The sequence below is a fragment of the Coloeus monedula genome, assembly GCF_965178545.1.
Source record: "Coloeus monedula genome assembly, chromosome: 6".
In the NCBI taxonomy this organism is placed as follows: domain Eukaryota; kingdom Metazoa; phylum Chordata; class Aves; order Passeriformes; family Corvidae; genus Coloeus; species Coloeus monedula.
In genome coordinates, this window is record NC_138786.1 from 49,748,020 (window position 1) to 49,768,423 (window position 20,404).

General features: G+C 41.5%; 1 protein-coding gene across 2 annotated transcripts; it reads right to left on the bottom strand.

The window, feature by feature from the left end:
• Positions 1 to 4,569: 4,569 nt before the first annotated feature.
• Positions 4,570 to 19,999, bottom strand: DDX24 (DEAD-box helicase 24). 2 transcript variants are annotated; one of them, XM_082283070.1, is made up of 10 exons: positions 19,905 to 19,999; positions 19,826 to 19,864; positions 18,677 to 19,413; positions 15,334 to 15,711; positions 13,512 to 13,665; positions 12,630 to 13,145; positions 10,450 to 10,525; positions 9,688 to 9,876; positions 7,164 to 7,293; positions 4,570 to 5,701 (listed from the first exon to the last, which is right to left on the bottom strand). In XM_082283070.1, exons 3-10 carry the CDS (start codon positions 19,404 to 19,406, stop codon positions 5,478 to 5,480), a joined length of 2,397 nt encoding a protein of 798 aa, XP_082139196.1. In that variant the 5' UTR covers positions 19,407 to 19,413; positions 19,826 to 19,864; positions 19,905 to 19,999; the 3' UTR covers positions 4,570 to 5,477. The 2 variants fall into 2 exon arrangements, with proteins under 2 accessions (XP_082139196.1, XP_082139197.1); XM_082283071.1 differs by having other exon boundaries at positions 4,570 to 5,697; positions 7,160 to 7,293.
• Positions 20,000 to 20,404: the final 405 nt, after the last annotated feature.

Consider the following 20,404-nt stretch of genomic DNA (forward strand, 5'->3'; position numbering starts at 1 on the left):
GGTTACTCAGGACGAATGGGTTTGATGGGAAAGTTGGGAGGCTGTGAAAGATGAAACTAGAATTTGGACTATTGGGAGATAACCTATTCTACTACCAAGAAAGTATTTAATTACTTTGGCTAGGTGGTTTCATGATAAAATACATGGAGAGATGATAGCAATTGTTAACCAGATTGAAAAAATGTGGGCAGTCCCCAGAATGTATATGACAGTTAAAAGGATTTTGAGTTCTTGTCCCACGTGTTGGAAGTTTTCCAACGCAAAACACAAATGAGAGGTTGAAGGATGATCATAATCGTCTTCCCCATTTTCAAAGACTGCAAAGTGGTTGTGCTGACATGCCTCTTATGAGCACTGGCAATCATGGATCAGCTCTCAGAATGGACAGAAGCTTTTCCCACCAGGAAAACTGTTACTTGGGAGTGGTTAAAGCATCCTTACCAGATATGGAATACCTGAAAACATAGAACCTGCCAGAGGTTCTCACTTTCCTGCAGGAATACTAAACATGTATAAAAGTTTAGGAACACAGTAACAACTACACATTCAGTATCATTCACAGTCCTCAGGAGAGGGGGAAAGAATGAATAGGACTCTCAAAAATAAAATTGCTTGAATTTATAGGCAGGTAGGGTTGAAATGGCCCTTAGGAATAGACCTATGTGATATTAGAAATACTTTGTGCCACCAGCAGAAGTAGTGTTTGGCAGGCATTTAGCTGTATCTGCCTCCTCAGTCCCTGCTATGACCAGTCTCTAAGATGAAGAGGAATGGGTTACCAAATTTATACCAGGGACACAAAAACATCTACAAGAAAAAAAGGCACAAGACAGATGGTTTCAACCACTTTTATTGTTGGATTGTCTTCTACACCTTAAGATACTAGAATGGTTACTGCAGTTCAGGTATTAAACTCTCCCTTGTATAGATGTTTTGGCTCCTTTTGTTTTCTAGAATGCAAGGACAAAGGAGACAATTCCAAGGGAATGAGGTAACTTAAGAAGGCCAGCCCAGCAACAGTGAAAACCAGTAAGAAATCAAGAGATGACTGACCAGATTAAGTGATGAGGTGTGGATTGGGTGATGGGTGGTGTCAGTATCGAAGAGGGGAATGGTCTGGGGAAGGGGTCGCTCTCTGGAGGCACACAGCTGTAACCTGAGAACTAACAAAAGAGGAACTGGAAACCTTCACTTGGACTCGACAACCAGTGGGATCCTAGGGTTGGACCCTATTATGATGGCCAGTGTATGTAAATTCGTAACACTTGTCAGCTTATACTGCTATGGATGTTGCCACGAGGAAAGGAAAAGAAACTTTACTTCTAAAAAAACCACCCACACTAGTGATTAGACTGATATAATTGCATCAATAATAAAAAAATCAGACCTCTAATTAGCCCAGTGTTACTAAGCCCATGTGAACTTTGTAGAGCCTGTTCTGCTTTTCCAAGTCAGGTTTTGTGTTTATGTTCTGTAACTGCAGCTCTTACCTACAGAAATTTGGCAATTTGTACCATCTGAAGTTGGTTGCTCTGGAAACTGGCTACAATTTCTTCCAGTTTCACAGCAAGAGCTGCTGAACTCCAAGGCAAAAAGCATAGCAGCTCTATTCACTTGCTTCCCCAGGCCAATAAACTTGCCACAGGAGTGACAGATTATTTTCCTATTTCTTACTCACTCTGGGAGGCCAATCCCAGGAGAAGCTTATGACTGACTTGAGAAAACACTGAAACCTTGAAATATCTTTCACAAAAAGAAGCTGAAACAGAAAATCTCTCACAAGCCAGAACAGTATCAGACAACATCTGCCTACATCTGCCTAACTGTCAGAAGTGGACTATAGAGGGGACCTACAGAGGGTTACAGAACCAGGACCATTTTCTTAAAGACAGCTCTTCTGTCTTGTGCCTCCCTTCTACTTCCCAAACCTATGACCGCTGACATCATCCTACTTTTCTGCAATGACTGTTGGGTATTACTTACAGATTGTTGCTTGCTGTATTATCAATCTGTTACTAGTCTTTCAATTAATGGTCTTCTGAGCGCCATCCTTCACCAAGCCATTCATCAAACAGTCTGGAATAGCTCAGGCACCCAAAACCACATCCTGCTAGCACAGGACAAAGCAGTGGGAGTTTCAACTCCCAGGAAAGCACCGCTTTCTTACCAGATTTTCCTGCTTGTGTCAGGCTGTGTGAGGTGAGGCTGTCAAATTTGTCCGTTTCCCATCTCTTCTCCCCTCAGGGACCCGTTACAGACTAACTGCAGTAAGGTGTGGTACCGGCCCTCGCTCAGGAGGTGTGAATTACCTCCCCTGTGCCACATGGCCAGCCGTGTGCCTGGGCTGCTGGCATATGGTGAGGCACCACTCCAGCTTCTGCTCTGCTAACTTGTTGTTTTATTAACATAGAGGGGAGGAGAGAAATAAAAGGCATGGGGAATGTCAGGAAACTCTCTTGTCTAATACGTGAGATCTTGTCCAAACGATCTCCTCAGCAGATGCCCTAAACTGCAGGGACTCTTCCTTCTCTTTATAGAGTATGACAGACCAGGAACTCTGTCGCAGGGATGAGGTCAACTGGCCCCATGCTTTCGGAAAATAAAAATGAAGGTTCAGAAGCTATTGTTTCAGTTTTCTGTTTGGCAGTACTGGTTGCTCTGTATCAGCTTGTACCCTACCCCCACTCTGCTGAAGTCATGCTTTTATTAATCTACTTGGAAGTTGCTTTGACAGCTTAAATAGACTTAGTGAGTCCCTTAATTAATGGGTATTTCAGCAGACATAAGCTGCCACAAAACACAAGATTACTTGTTTGAGGCCTCAGTGTAACTGCTGTGCCAGCAGAGCATTAGAGAAGACATTTTATACTACATATTTGATAAATACTAAGATTACACTGGGCATATAGACTTGATGTAAAATTCTTGACGTCTAATTTGCACCAGTAGTACACGTGCAAATCAGAGCTAGAGAAAACATTCTGCCTTACCATTCTCTCTTTCTGCAGTAACTTCATTCACGTAGGACTGGGGCAGCTAAATGGTAGTATCTTTCAGTTATTGGTTTAACAATTTTTTAAAATTAGCTAAAGCAAATATAAGGTTTTTCTTCTAGCTAGAAGACCCAGGGTATCCTAGTAAGATAATGACAAGGTAAAACAGGCAGCCACAAGAGAGCTTCCAGAGCTCTAGACAAGTATTCTTTTTAAGACACCATGATATTTTTAGGGGTCAAACTCTGCTTGAGTTCCTGTGTGAGTGCAGCATCAGTAGATTTAAGCACTGAGAGCTCATGCAGAGCACATCAGAGGCTGCAGAAGAAAACTAGCCCCAGAGCCTGTCCCACAGGCAAATGAACCATTAAGCATTGGAACAGGCTCGCCAGGCAAGTGGTGGAATCACCATCCGTGGAGTGTTCAAAAAATGAGTGGATGTGGCACTTTGCTGTATGTTTTAGTGGGCATGGTGGAATAATTTTGTGACTCTATGAAGGCAGCAAGGAGGGCACAAGTGCCATACTCCATCTTGGGGAGACTTAGCAAGACAGTGGGCTGGGAGTGTGAGAGCAGTGTTGTTAAACACAGGGAAACAGAAGCAGCTGAAAAACTTCATTGCAATGATGGAAATGAAGTAACAACACATTGTCCCTCAATTCAGTTCTCCTCATCATCTCATGGAATGAGAAATTGCCAAAACTCCTACCTCATGCAGATTCAGGCAGGAAGATGCTGAGCTCTATTGCCAGGATCCAGCCTTGATTTTGCTAATGAAATGGAAGAGAAATGCATCATAAGATGCAGAAAAGGCCTTCCTGGTCTTCAAACTCTTCAGGATGCAAAACCAATACAAGTTTTCTTTTCATAATGTAAGAGCCTGATTAAAATGGCACAGAAAAGAAATGAGGGCATGCTTACCTTTGTTCAGTTCCTTTTTTCAGCCTTCCTTACAATGAACCATCATAAAATTGTTTTTATTTTTCAGATGTCACATTAACTCCAGAGATGTGTCTCCTCACGAGTAGGGAAACCATGTCTTCTCGCCCAAAACTTCCCCTTCTGCTCCCAAGGGCATGAGACAAACAGTGCATTGCAAGGAAAGTCTCATACATAATTGATAAGCTCTGTATGCTTATGATTACAATTGTCACAGCTCTTCAGTAATGCATGAAAACAAGAGAAAAGTCCTCCAGAGATGAGGTGCTTCAATTATTTACACAGATGAAGGGATAAAGAGTTTGTTATTCTCACATAACTAGCAAGTGGTTAGAGGGGGCACTCAACTCCACAGACAAATTTCCCTGAGTAGCTGAGTAAATTGGTGCTTCCTATCATGGCAGTGACCCTGGTTCATTCATTCCATACTGTATGAGACACAGAAACTAAGCCTCATCCAGAGCTGGCAGGTGAAGGTTACCTGTCCTCCCACCAAAACAGATTCCACTGTCTTATCTTTTCCCCTCTCCTTGCCTGCTATGTGCAAACAACATTAGCTATGAGGGACTTAGAAATCTCAAGTAACTGAAAACAGACACAGGCTTTGGAGTTTATGGCAGATATAATTTAACAAAAATTCAAAATATATTTCTGATGTATTATTAAAAATAGTTTTAAAAAATATTTGCCCAGACCAGGTTAAAATTATTTAAAAGCATAATTATCATGGAGCAATCTTCAAAAGTGACATTTCAAAACATCATCTCTTCCATTACAGCAAAGATCATGGTTCTAACATGTTTTCAAATACAGGCTTAACTTCAAATATTAAGAAAACACTGAGTAACACCACTTATTCCTCAGAAATCTACACATCTCCAAGGTCAGTCCTGGCCCATTGCCACCTTAACTTTTTTTTGCACATTCAAAATGTATTAACACAGGACTAAGGGAATTAAACCTGGTGGAGAACAGAACAGAGAAATGTTATCAGAGGAGAAAGAAAATTGGGACATTTCCATAACCAGAATTGTAGACTTACTGGTAACATTATCTGTATTTTCTGCCTTTCACACTGAACTGGAGGCAGCAAAAGCCAAACCTCCCACTACCACCAGCTCAGATTGTACTCGCACTGTATATAGCTGACCTTCCCCTGTCCTTCAAAGACACTAAAATTGAAATCAAGTTTTATCCTTAGAGTATGCCCACAGTGAATTCTACCCAGTAACTTTTACCCATCTCACAAAATGGAGTAATTATCAGAACGATGAGAAAACTAATTAACTTCTATTAATACAGAGACTTAAGAAAAAAGTAAGAACATAAAAAAAAACCAAGATCCAAGACAAGATTCAACAGTAACTAACCAGATGTTATCTGAGCCCTTTAAATCAACATTTTGTTTTGTGCCTGCACAACAAATACACAGGCAACATCCTTATACAATCTGTCTTCTAGCTGGGTTCTTCCATAAGCACTGACAGCCTTGATGAGGATAGTCCTTGCTTCTGTCACACTGAATGATCTTGCTGTTATCTAATTTTATTTTATTGATTTCTTCTTCTTGGCTTGCTTTCTGGACACGGCACCTAGAGCTGAAATGCCCACTGATGTCTGAGGCAGGAGTAGTTTTCCAGACTGTGTTGGGTACTTGGTTTTCATAAGGACTTTAAACAGTGGCTGGGACAACATATGTTTCAGTTGTTTTTTCATCCCCTTCAGCATCTTTTGCTTCTGGCTTTCTTCTTGCTCGCTAGCTTTTCTTCCTTGGGGCAGAAATCAAAGACACAGAATGTTACAATAAAAGAAAAACTTGCATTGCAGGTCTTTGTAGTGATAGGGGCAGATGCTAACCCCAGCTTTCTCTCTAACAAGGTCACTCAACTCCCAGTCATCGGTGACACTTTCAGATCACCCAGGCTGTTCACAAGGTAACGAGATCGAGAAGAATCCTGACTACTGAGTAACCATAGTAAAGGCCTGAACTGAGGAAAAATGAAATCAAGGTTGCTGTAAGGTAAAATTGAAAGCACATTACTAAATCTTTTGTAACTGTGTAAGAGGCGCTTCACTTATGGGAGGAATGGCTGAGAGTTTAATTGGTCTCCAACAAGCTACACAAGAATTAGAGACTGAGTACACTTTAAAGCATAAATCTGGCAAGTTTCTGGGTGGCAATTATCAAGTGTTTCACTTGAGAGTCACAACTTACTTGGACTGGATGTGCTGTTTAGAAACCCATTCCAAAGCACAGCATACTCAGATTACATCAAAACAAGAGCGCAGAGTGCTAATTATCTGAAAGCACCCCTGAACAATTTAGACAGAGATGGTTAGTGTTTGCTTGCAGAGTGATTGAGAAACAGCTAGTCCAGCCATGAATAAAGACATTTATCTAAACATGTTTCAAAATTAAGACATTGGCATATTTAGCAGCTAACAGGTTAGATGCAGACTAATCTGAAGTGACTCCTGCAGCAACCCTATTCAGCCCGCCTTCAAAGAACTGGTAGGAAATCATAATTTCAGCTCTCAAAATACAAACACAATGTGGCATTTTACAGTGCATCTAAGCTCTGCAAAACTTCAGGGCATTGAACTAATAGCCACTTGCAGTTGTACAGCCCTACACATTCTCTCAGCCACAGCCTGCAAAATATTTTAAAAATGTAAGAAATTATTTACTTCTAACAAACCACCAAAAACCTCACCAACTTCAATATATGGTCATTTAGCCCACACAACTCAACCTACTTAAGGCTCACATAATATTTGGTGTTCTCTAGCACTTCCTGGGTGTTCCCACACAGAGCTGTCAGGCTCCTGTCCTGATGCCTGACTACAAGGGAGTGGGAGAGAGAAGCAGAAGTGTGGAAACAGCCTTCTCTATGACAAGAGGGGACAAGACTCAATCAGGACATACTGAGCTGCGTAGATTACTCTGAAATGCTTGCCAGAGCTCAACAGTTCTTGTCCTACAACATGTAGACTTGTCTGCGACTTGCCAGAACTGTCACACTTCACTCCCTCAGCTCCAGCACTCTCTGCTGCTCTCTCTGCATCATCCTGAAAACATCTCTAACACCATGTACCAACAACACTCCTTTCCTTCCCCCCCCACTTCTGCCCTGCTGCTTTTGAAGCTTCTCTGCCATGGTGAGGCTTCTTCTGGACACCAGCGCTATGGGACCTACTGAGCATACCCATGGAAAAACATTTTCTACTTGCCCATCAACATGTCATCATCAAGATCAATCTCAAGAGCCTCTGCAGCTTGCTGGAGCCAGGAGTTGTGTTGCTTTGCCCGACTGTTGAAAAATTCTGCCTTCTCAATCTGCCTTGCCAAATTCATCCGTTCCTGCAACAAAAATACATTTAGACATTATGATCAGGTTTAAATGTGGGGTACTTTAGCAGAATAAGTGTTTGAGAGCATGCACTATAATGCAACTGGGGTGCAGAGACACTTTTGCTCCCCATCCATGTTCCAGGAGATGCCCCACCTAATAAACACATAATTATTCACTAGCGTTTTCCTTCTTTAGATCCATGATAGACTCTGACTTCTAAAACACCTCAACTACTAAACATACCTGAATGTTAACTCAACATTCTATGTGAATCATTATAAACACTTGAGAGATATCAAGAGCAAACCATGATTCAGATACCAATCACTTCCAAGTTACATATTTATATAGTACAGCTTGATCTCAGATTTATTAGTCTCAGCAGTTTAAGGGGCAGCCACTACTTTTATCCCACTCTGAAGAAAGTAAACTCCTGCAAGCCATATGGAAGGAATAGGTGTTTTCAGGGATGCACCTGGATCTTGTTTAGGCACAGGACAGACTGTCCTGTCCTTCCCAGCTGCACACAGGTGGAACAAAGATGTCCAGCAAACTTCACCTGACCTGCAGGCTTCCAGCTGGGCCAAACACATAACTAATTCACTGTGGAAAGAAAGTCTGCACTAACAGTAAATAAGACCAACCAGAAGCAAATTCTGCTCTTCGGAATGTGCCTGCAGTTGCATAAAACAAACTCTTGCACTAAGCGGAACAGGCTGGTGCTACACAGTAACAGCAGCAGCCAGGACTGCCAGAATAATTACTACAGAGAGAAAGAGAAGAAATACCACTTGCAGTGGACTACTCATTCAGTCAGTTACTTCTTAGATCATCACAAGAAATTTCAAGTAAGTTTTTCCATCTCTGTAAAATTTAAGTCCTCTGTAAGTCTATCCTGGTTCAACAATTCTTTTCCTCTCAAGTGTGAAACCCCTTCAGACTTCCTGAACTTGAATGAAGGCATGCAAAAGGAGGGAAAGACCATGCCAAAAGGACAGACATAAAGAACCAGCAGCACTATTAGCCCCAACTACAATGACTTTGTGATTAAACCCAGGACAAAGCATAAATAAGACCTGACTGTTCCAAGGGCTTATGAGGCTGGAGTCCTGCAACTACAGTTACAAAGATCTCTTCTGGGGAGAAGAGCACTATTACAGATAAGAGAGATCATTGTGAGATGGCAACAGGAAACAGAAAGTGTAGAAACAGTATTTATTTGCCCATTAATTGACAGAGCATGATAAGAGCCAAGAACTACTCATCAAGAAACACAGAAGGAACCTCTGAAGCAACACTCTCTGAAACAACAGATTTCTTTCAGTAACTAGAAACATTTAGTAGGTGGAAGGGGGCAGTGGGAGAGACAGGGGTGGAAATCAGATTCTCTTCGTTACTACCAAGAGGAGAAAAGAATGAATCTGTGGAAACATTTATTTTATTTCCTTTCCTCTTTCAGACAGCTGCATCTCCTGAAAGAAATACCCTATTTGCAGCAAGCCAGGGTTTTGAAGCTTGCTGTCATTATTCCCAAGGTGAGGATACTGCTGCTGTCACTGGGGTAGACCCTGGGCTCAGTCCAAGCCAGTTAGGTAAGCCTGAATCAGAATACCATGGGGAAGACACCTGCTACATTATCTGACTGCTTGCATTCTTCCCTGTTCTCAGTGACTGTGCAATATTCAGACGTTTCAACCCCAGCTGGATTCCTTTAAAATCCAGTATTTAAATATGTCCCATTTGTACATGATTGACACCACCCAAACTCTGAAGAGAATGCTGAGACATGAAATAGTCTCTTACTCAAGAAGCAGAAAATCTGCAGTGACTAGATGCTTTCTAAACCACATTGCTTTATAAATCCTAACCATTACCCATTTTGTGAGTTAGTGAATGACTGAATCCTCCTTAAAATGGGCAATAACCTATAAAAGGGAAACACAGTTTGACAGGGTTCAGTGGCAGCTGTGGCCTCACAGTACAGGAACTTCTAGAAAAGCAGACAACTCACTACTTCACATGGGAAGAGGCAGGTGAAGACCACTGAACATCCCTGGACCTGCTACTGTTGTCTAGTCTGTTCTTAACATAAGAGCCTTTAAACAATGTACTTAGCAGAGCCACCCCAACTCCACAGCCACAAAACACACTCACTTCCCTATACTGCTGCTGGAAAAACAAGTGATATTTATGTTTGAACACCTTTCTTGTGCCAGTTATTGAGGAGAAATCATAGATATTGCTTAAAAAACCAGAAAGTGTTATTAACTTAATTTTCAAATCCAGGTCCTCAAGAGTAAATTTCATCTGAAACCTGGAAAGAACACCACAGGCAATATCATATCAGTAATACAAGTAAGAAAGCAACTACTCAGGCTGCAAAAAGACTGTTGTTTCTTTACCTTGATAGAAGTCATGCACTTGGTATCAACTGGGAAAAATGGCAGCTCTTCACTCTTCTCCAATGTTTTATAGATTTTCCGAAAATTGATCAAGTCCTCAGGGCCAATCAGCAGCAGGCTGAGGCCTTCACTGGCAGCTCGGGCTGTTCGGCCACTTCTGTGCACGTACAGCTCAGAAGTACGAGGGACCTGCAAGGATTCAGAGAAGCCATGCAGCTGGCCATGGACAGCTACCAGCAGCCTGGCATGCTTTGGACAAGAGGCTGCATACACACAGTACATTGCATGTAATGCTGATGAAAGTAATACAAAAGATGATGTCCTGACACACTTTTTGTTCTCTGATCCAGCATTTTTCCTTGCATAATCTTTTGTGAGTCTCTCCTAACTTCTGACCCTCTATCATTTCATTTGCAAAGCAGGAAAATATTTTATGTGTCCTCAGAGTAGAGTTATATGGCTGAGTCATTTCACACCTTCGGATACCAAAGTTGAGCAAAAAACAAGGAAGATCGTATCTATTATGTCATTTCTGATACATAATCACACATTCATAAAGTACTACCTACTGCAGTCAGTCACTGCAGAAATGAGATCTCTAAGTACAAAGCACCAAGGACAGTTAAATGATTTCATTTCTATACTTGGGACTATACTACACACAGGACCAAGAATTACAGCTTTACAGTGTTCAGGATTTGTATCAGCAAAAACGTATGTCAAACCAAAACAGTAAAAGGAAAAACATTAAAAATACTTAACCTGGTAGTGGATGACATGCTGGACATTAGGAATATCAAGACCACGAGCTGCAACATCTGTTGTCAGGAGGACACAGCTGAGAAGGTGACAAAATTTAATTAACATAAAATTGAAGAGTAAATCATGTACCAAGGAACATAAAATACAGCAACCTAGAATTCTACCATAGCAGTTTAAAGAACAGGTTCATACTGTATTATCTGTAGGACACATGCATTCTGTTTGTCCTTACAGAAATGATACCCAATTTAACTCAAGGGCACTCTTGAAACAATAATTCTTAGAAGTAAAATTAAAAAATGCAAATGTTGCCTTCAGCAGGTCTATTGTGTTTTCAGTAAATAAATACTACCTTGCTGGATTGTGTTTTCCTAAGGATTTCTTCTCAGTTCACAAAAATGCTAGAACAAATTGCTATTTAATGAGGAAGGGGGGGTATGTGCCCCTGCATTACACTTTTCAGTGCACTGTCCAGGTTTTAAAGAATTTCTTTAGCTTGCTATGACCACACAATTAAAAACACAGTTGATCCTCTAGCAGTACAGACATGTTATTAGAAGTTTTACCAGTTGAGGAAAATCACATTTTTCACATTATCTATTTAAATAACAGTTTTTGATGGTGAAATATCTTCTGCCAACTTGCACTCAAATTAAGCTCTCAGTAAATTAAAAGCTAGAAATACAAGGGGTGAGTTCTGTTCTAACAATTACTATTTCTCCTTATCCTTAGACAAGATGAACTACTCAAAGAAGTTGTTCTTTTATATAAGCAGTCTCTACAGAGACAAAAGTCTCCCCAGGATATGGAACAGTTTGTTTCAAAAACATCTCCCAGCAACTGAAATTAGTTCCTTTTAGATAATGGAAATTCGTTGAGATTTTATGGCATTTGACTGCATACTCTATTGCTACAAGGTGCAAAGCAGAAATAGCAAAAGAAAATTCTACAGCTTGCAACCTGCAGAAGACTGTGAGAGATGGTCTCATAGATTTCTTTCTTGCCTTGAAAATCTGCAGTCTCTGAAAACACCTCACCTAACCTATGCAAATGCTATCAATACATTTGCCAAGGGATGCTGCAGCTCCATCACAGCAATTCAACCTCTGCTCTCCATGCCTGAATCTCCTAACAAGGTACAAATTCCCAGACAGCACACAGCAGCTCACAGCAGGACTAAATTGTGAGGCTTCTGGATCATGGAAGTACTGAGACCAAACATCTCGTCCCAAAGGCCACCCCAAAGACACCCCAAAACAATGTTTCCTAAAATGGCAGGACAGGTCTGCTTGGGTAAGCCCTGGCTGCCCACCACTGCTGAAAAGCATAATTGCCCTTTCTTTTGCATTGCTCAAAGATACTTTGACCCTTGGGATGCTAATTTATGTAACTAAACCTGCAAATGAGTAATGAGTGGTTAGTTTTCTGATGGTTTAGGGAGATTCAATAACTTACAGACGATCAAATGAGCTGCAGAGCCAGGACATGGGCAGAGGTGTGCAGGAGACTTCTAAAAACATGTCTGAAAACAGGGCAAGTGACAGCTCTTTCAGCAGCAACGAGCTGCTGGACCACAGGATATTTCAGGCTCCAGTGGACCTCAGGAGGTCTCTAATAAAACCTCCTCTTCAAAGCAGGATGAGCTGCAAGACTGGACCAGGTTGCTCAGGGCTTTTATCCAACTGAGCCTCAAAAAACTCCAAGACAAGCAGCCTATTCCCATGCTCAACTGTCCTCACAGATGAAAAGCCCTTTCTCATATCCAGCCTGATCTTATTTCAACTTGTACCCATTGCCCCTCATTCTCCCATCAAGCACCACTCTGAAAAGCCTGGCACCATCTTCTTGATAACCCTCTTTTATGGTGTCAGAGGGCTGCCATTAGGTCCCCACAAAATACTTTTCCCAGGTAATACAAACAGCCAGTGCCTTCAGCCTCTCCTCTTGCAGAGTCAGTGCTTCTTGAACATCTGGGTGGCCTTCCACTGAACTTGCTCCAGTTCATCACCTCAACTGTGAAACCTCATCCTTAATCGTTAATATCCTGGGCTCATCAACAGGGGACTCACATCCTCAGCTAACTTCCCCAACCTGCTCCTACTCTAACAGTTGTTTCCCCTCCCCACCACCCTTTATGCAATTTCTTTTTTTCTCTACTAGGAAGTTGAAAATCAACTCACCTCTCTCGCTCAGCAAACCTTTCCAGGTTTTTCAGCCTTTGCTTTTGGTGCATGTTGGCGTGCAAAGGAAGAGGATCACAATTTAAGATTGTGAGGAGAGAACTGAGGCGTTTTACACAGTCTATGCTGTTTGCAAAGACCATGGTTCTTCCTGGATACTGGAGAAGAAAGTAATAGAGATAATAGTCCTTCTCATTTGTGTTACAGTGGATTCTGGTTTCTGTCAGAGTCTCAACAGTAGCCTCTTTCCTTGTTAAGTCTATTACTTTGGGTTTGCCCCTTATTCCTACTTTTTCCATTAACAATTCTAGTTTGGTCTTCTTGTCCATCTTTTTAGCATTCTTTTTTTGTAAAACTCTTGTGGGAGTCTGATGGACTAAAGTCAAAGTGGCAGAAAAAACAAAAGTCTGCCGTCGAGGGTTATACTGTGAATCATTTAAGATTTCCAGCAACTGAGACAGCTCTAAGAAGTGACCTTTCTCAACCATTCGGTCTGCTTCATCAATCACAAGGCACCTGTCAAGTAGAAAACACGCAGTAAAAATACACTTGTGCAGCTAAATACAAACCTGATACATTTAAGAACAACTTCTCCTGCTAAACACATAAAGGACGCTATGCATACAAAACTGAAAAGAACACCAGGTATGCTGGAGCAGCTACAGCAGCCTTCTGCACTTCCTTTTGAAAAACCAGTTCTTTACTATTGTTTTTAACTGACATCTTCCTCCATCAAAATAACCAATGTGCATTTCAATAAAACACTGACACAGAAACAGGTGATTTTATGTAGTCTAAATTATTTAACCTGTTAGTAAACCTAATCAGTATGCAGGGCTGCCCAGTTCAGTATCCAGCAGTTATCTGGAAAGGCACTTTTACCTGAGCTGACGAAGATTTGAAAGATGTGGGTGTCTCTCTTTAACTAACTCCCACAGACGGCCTGGGGTTGCAATTACAATTTCTGGCTTTCGATTCAGTACACGTTCTTGCTTCTGTGCAGCCATGCCTCCTACTAGAATTGCAGTCTTAATGCCTAGAACATATAAATAACAGATTTTATTTCACTAATTTACCAGTGAATGTTGTTATATAGATCTACTTCATGAAGTGTTTTAAACACTCTACACTGCAACTTTCAACAAGCATTTTGGCCAGGAAACTTCAGGGGTTTTATGTAACACTGAGCATACAACAATGCACTCAATTTTACAAAAAAATCCTCATTATAGTTACATGCCATGAATTAGTACACGTCTTTCAACAGCATGAAGAATCACATCCATAGCTGTTAGCTTTGTTTACACACATTTCAGAGTCTCATGTTTTCTCGATTGTATTTGCATGAACAAGCACATTCCTGTTAAGAATAACCAGAAGATCCCTTCAAGAGTAAGACTGAGAAATGCTTGTCTTACTAAATAACTGCTCTCGTTTGCTATGGAATAATCAATCCTACCAAGTATGCCTCCACACGATTAATGATTCTTGCACAGCAGCACAGACCTCATTAGCTTTAAGTAGTCTGCTGAAGTATTGAAAGGAGTTTATCTTTGGAAGCAGACTCCACACATGGCTTATTTCACCCTACTTCTTCAAACAATACATGGTAAATTCCATGTTACTCTGCAAGACCCTTCCAGTATCCAAGCTCCCACTGATCTCTCTTCTGGACTACTTGTGGAACACCATGCTTCCAGGAGCAGATTTTTTTCCCAGTGAGTTGAAGGCAATAAAGAAAGTCCACATCAAAACATTTCCTCTCCTGCTGCAGCAACTGTATTATCACTTGGACAGCAGATTTTTACACATAAATAGCACTGCTCCTATCAGAACTGTATGACATAAATTGATTATTTCAGCCTAGCAGTTAAAATAAGCCTTGTAATCAGATGCAGACTGATGAGCACAGCAGGACATACAGACACCAAAGGAAGATGGGCTTAAAAGTAGTGCATTGCACTATATATCCTCTTTAATAAATAAACAATTACTGGTACTGGAGAAGTGGAAAGGATTGGGAAAAACTTGTAATCTTTAACAGTTTCACGTCGTCACTCATTCACTTAACAGACATACTGACTTCTGGTTTGGAAAGGAAAGGAAGAGGGGGGAATTGCTTTTGTCAGGCACGTTAACATTGTCAGGTCAGTAACACTTCTGTGGCTTGACTGCTGCAGGAGGTAAGTCAGACAATACAGCAATGCAGCAATACAAAATGACCATACTTATGGTCATAACTTCTTTTTCTTTTTTAATAGATGGAACAAAATTATACATATACAGTATATACAAAGATTGATATACCTGTCAAAAATGAAATTATTATGCATATAATCAAAATTTTATATATAATGAAATTATTAATTATATATAGCCTACATTACCCAAACCTAGAATAAAGTTAACTGTGGCCAGGTATGTAGTACTGATTCTGTGTTATGAGAGCATGAATCAACACCTATTCGAAGGAAGACACATTTTAAAGTAAAATAGCTCACATTAACTGATTACTTCCACACGCATCTCACTGAAGAATCTTCAAGCATTTCTCCCACATCAGTGACTACAAACTCTAACCCTTCAGAAGCTACACCAATTTTATGATTTTATGGAAGAAAGTGTGGCACACATGCTGGTTCAACACCAATGCCAAGATCCAAACACAGTATAATCTGAGACATGGCCTGTGGGATCTACGTACCTGTAAACTTTGCAACTGCATCAATGTGGTGCTTTACTTGTACAGCTAATTCTCTTGTAGGAGTAAGGACCAGTCCTAAAAGAGGTCTCTTTTTATGGGAGTCAACAGTATGTGTCTCGTCATCGGAATCAAATTCAACATTTTCTAGCACCTTCACACAGCCTGTTGTGAAAGATGTATCATCTTCATCTCCGCTATCTTCAACCTGCTGATGGGTTACTTTTTCTGCTTCATCCTCATTTTCCCATCTTGTTTCATCATGATGCTGATGGGACTCTTTAGAAACACTGTCATTTCTGGTTGTTGAGTTATTTGATTTTTGCCACTGCAGCACAGAGTGAATCATTGGAATTGCAAATGCAAGCGTTTTGCCACTTCCTAAAAAAACAAACAAGAATAATAACACAGACTGACAAGTCATTTATTTGAAAAGATGAGAAAAGCAACAGCCAATCACACACTGTTCTCAAAGCATACCATTGTAACAGATGCAAACCCATGATCTTTAGAAGACCAGAAACTTGCAGCAATAGCATCTTTTCTCCCGTTTCCCTTATACATCTCTTTGACATGACCAATAGCATATTTCCTGGGGAACAGGTATTCTTCCAATCTCTAGCAGGTCAGGCAGATTTATTTCTTCTGAAAGCGTTTTCAAAAAGCTGCAGTTGCAGTCAAGATATTTTTAAGGAACTGCATGCTCATAATGAGAATACCATGCCCTAATTGAAAGTTCTAATCAGTGTTCTCCAAATAAAGGAGTAGCAAATGAGGCCAAGGACAAACTGGAATGCACTTGAAGGATTAGCTTCCATCTTCAATTTATAGTCCTGTATTTACGACCTTCTAAGAAACTGTATTTTGAAATACTCCACTGTCTAATTTCCTGATCTAGCACTGGGTCCTATTTTTATAATCAGAACACATACATTTAATCTAAAAGAAAGAATCCACTTTGGTGAGACGGGGCTTGTCAAAAGGAAGTTTAATTGCAAGACTTCACTGTACCAACTGCAAGTTACATCCCTGCCACATACTCCCTTCTGAACTATCTGTCAGAAATAAAGACATTAGGAAAAGCCCAGCAGCACATCCACCCCAGCCAATTAAGCTTCTCAGATGTAGCAGTTCACTAATCATGAAAGCAGCATCTGGAGTACAAGACACTATTATACCATTCCTGTAACAGGCCACTGCTAGAAAGCAGTCCTTTGGAAATCTAATCTCAATTCCTGTCCATATCACAAAGCTGTAAAGGTTTGCCGAATTTGGCAACACAGAATCTTGCCTATTTAGGGAAGAACCTTAATATGAGATAATAAACAGCTAAGCCCAGTGTCATCATCACGACCAGTGCTGCTGCAAAGTCTCATATCCACTTCTCCACCTTTCTGCATGTCTGTGGGGTCTTTTATGACTTCTGTCTGGACTTGAGGCAGAAAATGTTTATAACCTGTATTTAGAGCACGTATACAGTAAGATGCTGAATTACCAAAACATCTGTTTTTAAGGTGAACAACACTGCTGATCTTGAATTAAATGTAATTCAATTTCACTGGTGCAAATGTCAGTACTGGACCCAGACAGATTATGGCTGTGATAATCAGAACTATTCTGCAGGCATTGGATTCACCCACAAATTATCACCTCACAGGACATGTTATAACACACAAACCACATACCATAGGCAGGCGTGCAAAACCAGAAGGAAAGTATATCTTGGTACTACAGCTCAAGCCAATTCTTGCTCTTTTAAACTGTTTCAGATTGTATCATTTTACATAGATTTAGCTCCTTAACCAGAAACCTCACTAGTTCTACATAGTAATGAACAGAAAGGGTAAGACCCACTGCAAAAACAAGCCTTGGCATTCCCTGCATCTCCACCTGGAACTGCTGCCATATCAAAATCTTGCCGCTCTTCCCAATGTTGCTACCAAAAAAGGAAGATTAATAGTTCTTTAACTTCATACATTCCTCCCTCAGGCCCAATGCTAAGGGGTGCTATAGGATGCAGAAAAAAGGACTAGAGAGTTTCACCCTCTCCCAGCTGCAGCACCTCTTAACAGGCAGTTGTTTACATCTCCCAAGTTTCTACAGAAACACCAACGATCCATTGGACTGTCTAGAGAGAATCTGGATTGCTCTCATGAAAGAATAAATGAGCAAAACACAGTCCTACTACCTCAGGGTTATACAAAATTATAAAGCAACCACACAGCCTGCCACCAACCATGCTTTCCATTCTGCAGTTAGAAAGCAATTTGCTTACCAGCACTGCCAAAATGGCACTTTTTTGCAGTACAAAAGCACCATTTAAATTTTCAGTCCCATTTTCAAAAACATTCCCTGCGGGGCTTTCTAATCTTATTAAAGCTAATAGCATCAACGTAGCTTCTAATTAAAATAAAAATGCAAATGACTGCGTATCGTATTAGTTACTATACCTTCCTGCTTGAGAGTAGTAAATGACTTCACAGAGAAGCAGTGAGATAAAGCAACTGGAACAGATGAAAACAATGTAAAGGAAGCCTTTAAACCAAGGCAGCTTCCAATTGTGCTTCCTATCTCTAGGTGTTTTATGGAAAAAACATTGCAGTGGTAAAGACAAAACTTCAAAGGCAGGAACCGCAAACAAAGTTTGAGGGAGCATAATGTTCTGAGACTTCCTCGCATTAAGTAAACAAGGAGCTATAACAAATTTCATGAAGGCTAGTAATGCTCAAACCATGAGCTGAGCGCAAAATGGAAGTGACTCTACCTCTCAATCATCAATATAATACTCAGTTCAAGCACAAGCAGGGAGAAGGGCTGGTGACAATGTACAGGAAAAGCCAGGGGACAGAGCACAGGGTGGACCCATTTTGCTGTATGACCTGGGTCATATTCACACTTAACACTGTGCCCAGTGTTTATTCACTGCTCCACACTAGTATGAATTATCTCCACAGGAACCTGGTTCTCTGCTGTGCCTCGCCAGGAGCACATGTTTGGCTGCTGCAGAAATGAGCCTGTTTGTTTCATTAATTCTGCCTTTTGCAGAGCATCACTTTCCATTCCCAAAACAGGAAGCACTTCGAGAAACAGGAAAAGAGACTTCTGCCAAAAGCATAAAGACTCATTGAGACTTCAAAGCTTTGCATGCTTTGTAAAGATGGGACGTTCCCATGTTTGTAAGTTACAAAGTTCTAACGCTTTACTAATATGTTGGATACCCAAAAGACAAAAGCTCTTCTCTTATAATACGTAAAAGCTGCTTCTTCTACACATAAAAACTGGGCTACATTTAAAGAAGAGAAACGGGATGCTGCCAGCATACACAATAATTTTAACAGATTTGTACCTGTTTCTGCAGCACCAAGAACATCCATATTATCCCGAATGGCAGAAGGCAAGGCTAAGGCTTGAATAGGAGTTGGAGCACTAAACCCCAGGTAGCTCAAGGCCTGCAGCACTGGCTCAGGTACAAACAGGTCTTTCCATGCAGACACATCAGCTTTTTGATCAGTTGAGGCAGATAAAACTTCTGTTGTCCAATTTTTGACTTTTTTAGAACCAGATACTGATGGAAAGGCTTCCTGTGCTTGAGAAGCCTTGTTTTTAGACACCTTCTTTTTCTTTTTCTTTGGAGTGTCTTTTCTGCTTGACATGCTCTCAGTCACATGTCTGTGGTCTTCCCGATTTGATTCTTCAATTATTTCATTACACTTTGTCTCTTCATCAACCAGCACATCAACTTCTACTGCATTAGGAGTATTGCCTTTATCTGTTTGGCTTCTCAAATCTTTGTTTTTCTTTTTCTTTTTTGGAGGGATGACAGGTTCTTCCACCTCCTCATTGCCTTCTTCTGAAGCACTCTCAGCCCTTCTCTTCTTCTCTTTTACTTTCCCCACTTTGGAAGAACTTACTAGCTTGTACTCTGTAAGTTCCTCCAAGCACACTATATCTCGAAACTCCTCCTCAGCAAATAGATTGGGGTCGATCTGCACGGTTTTCCATTCTCCTACAACTTCAATGCCTTTTTGTTTCAATTTAAAGGAAGACCTAAATCTCCCTCCTTTTCTGACCTTCATTTTTTACCTAAAAAAGAAACCGAAGGAAAAAAGAAAAGAAGGGCTTCAGATCCAAAAAATGAAGACTACCTTGATATTCAAGCAAACGGGAATCTATGGAATAATTATTTTACTTACTTCTAAAATATGCCAATAGCATAACTTAAATATAGCTTTAGGCTAATATAAATACAGCTAAAATATAACTTAATAAACTATAATATAACTAAATACATCAGGCAGGCCAGGCCTACTGCGTCCCTCCTGTAACACCTCCGGAGATATAACTAGAAGCGCTGGATAAATTGCCGCAGGCCGCGCAGCGCTCCCACCCCTGCCCACCCCGGGAACCACCCGCCGGAGCCGCGGCAGGGCCCGGCACGGCCTCCGCAGCCACACGCGGGAGCTCCGGGCACCTACTCCCCCGGCCCAGCGCTTACCGCGCTCCGGAGCCCCGGGACAGAGGGGACCGCAGAGGGGACCGCAGAGGGGACCGCAGAGGGGACCGCAGAGGGGACCACAGAGGGGACCGCAGAGGGACAGAGGGGACTGGAGCGGGACCGCAGGCTCTGCCCAGGCCCGGCCGCTGCCGCTACCGCCCGCCGCGTGTGCTGCCGGGCGCCGCCATTGCCGCGTGACGTCACGCCGCCGCCGCATGACGTCACTCCGCGGCGCCGGGCGGCCGCGGGCCGGTTGTGCGTCCCCGCGCGCCCCATGTCCTGTGAGGAGGCGGCGAAAGGCCTCTGGAATCCCAGCCCCGAAATTGGCAGCTACGGTTGGGTACCACCGGCACTGCTCATTCAGTGAAAAAGATTTGTTATTCACGTCTGCTTGTGTGTTCGTGTGGCCCTGTTTTAAAGACTATTGCTATTATTCTATTTAAGGACTATTACGGGTAAAGTAACGCATTTAGGAGAGAAGTAGCCAATACCTACTGAAAAGCAGCAAACACCACTGAGGTTACAACAAGGTTTTTTTTCCTCTTGTGTGATCACATGCTCTTCGCAGCCACATCTTGC

Coding starts and splice junctions, on each gene's coding strand:
- DDX24 (XM_082283070.1), bottom strand. CDS start 19,406: ATGAAGGTCAGAAAAGGAGGGAGATTTAGGTCTTCCTTTAAATTGAAA. Junction 9,877..10,449: donor AGCATGTCATCCACTACCAG/GTTAAGTATTTT, acceptor GAATCCTTGCAG/GTCCCTCGTACTTCTGAGCT. Junction 7,294..9,687: donor AGTGCATGACTTCTATCAAG/GTAAAGAAACAA, acceptor TTTTTGTTGCAG/GAACGGATGAATTTGGCAAG.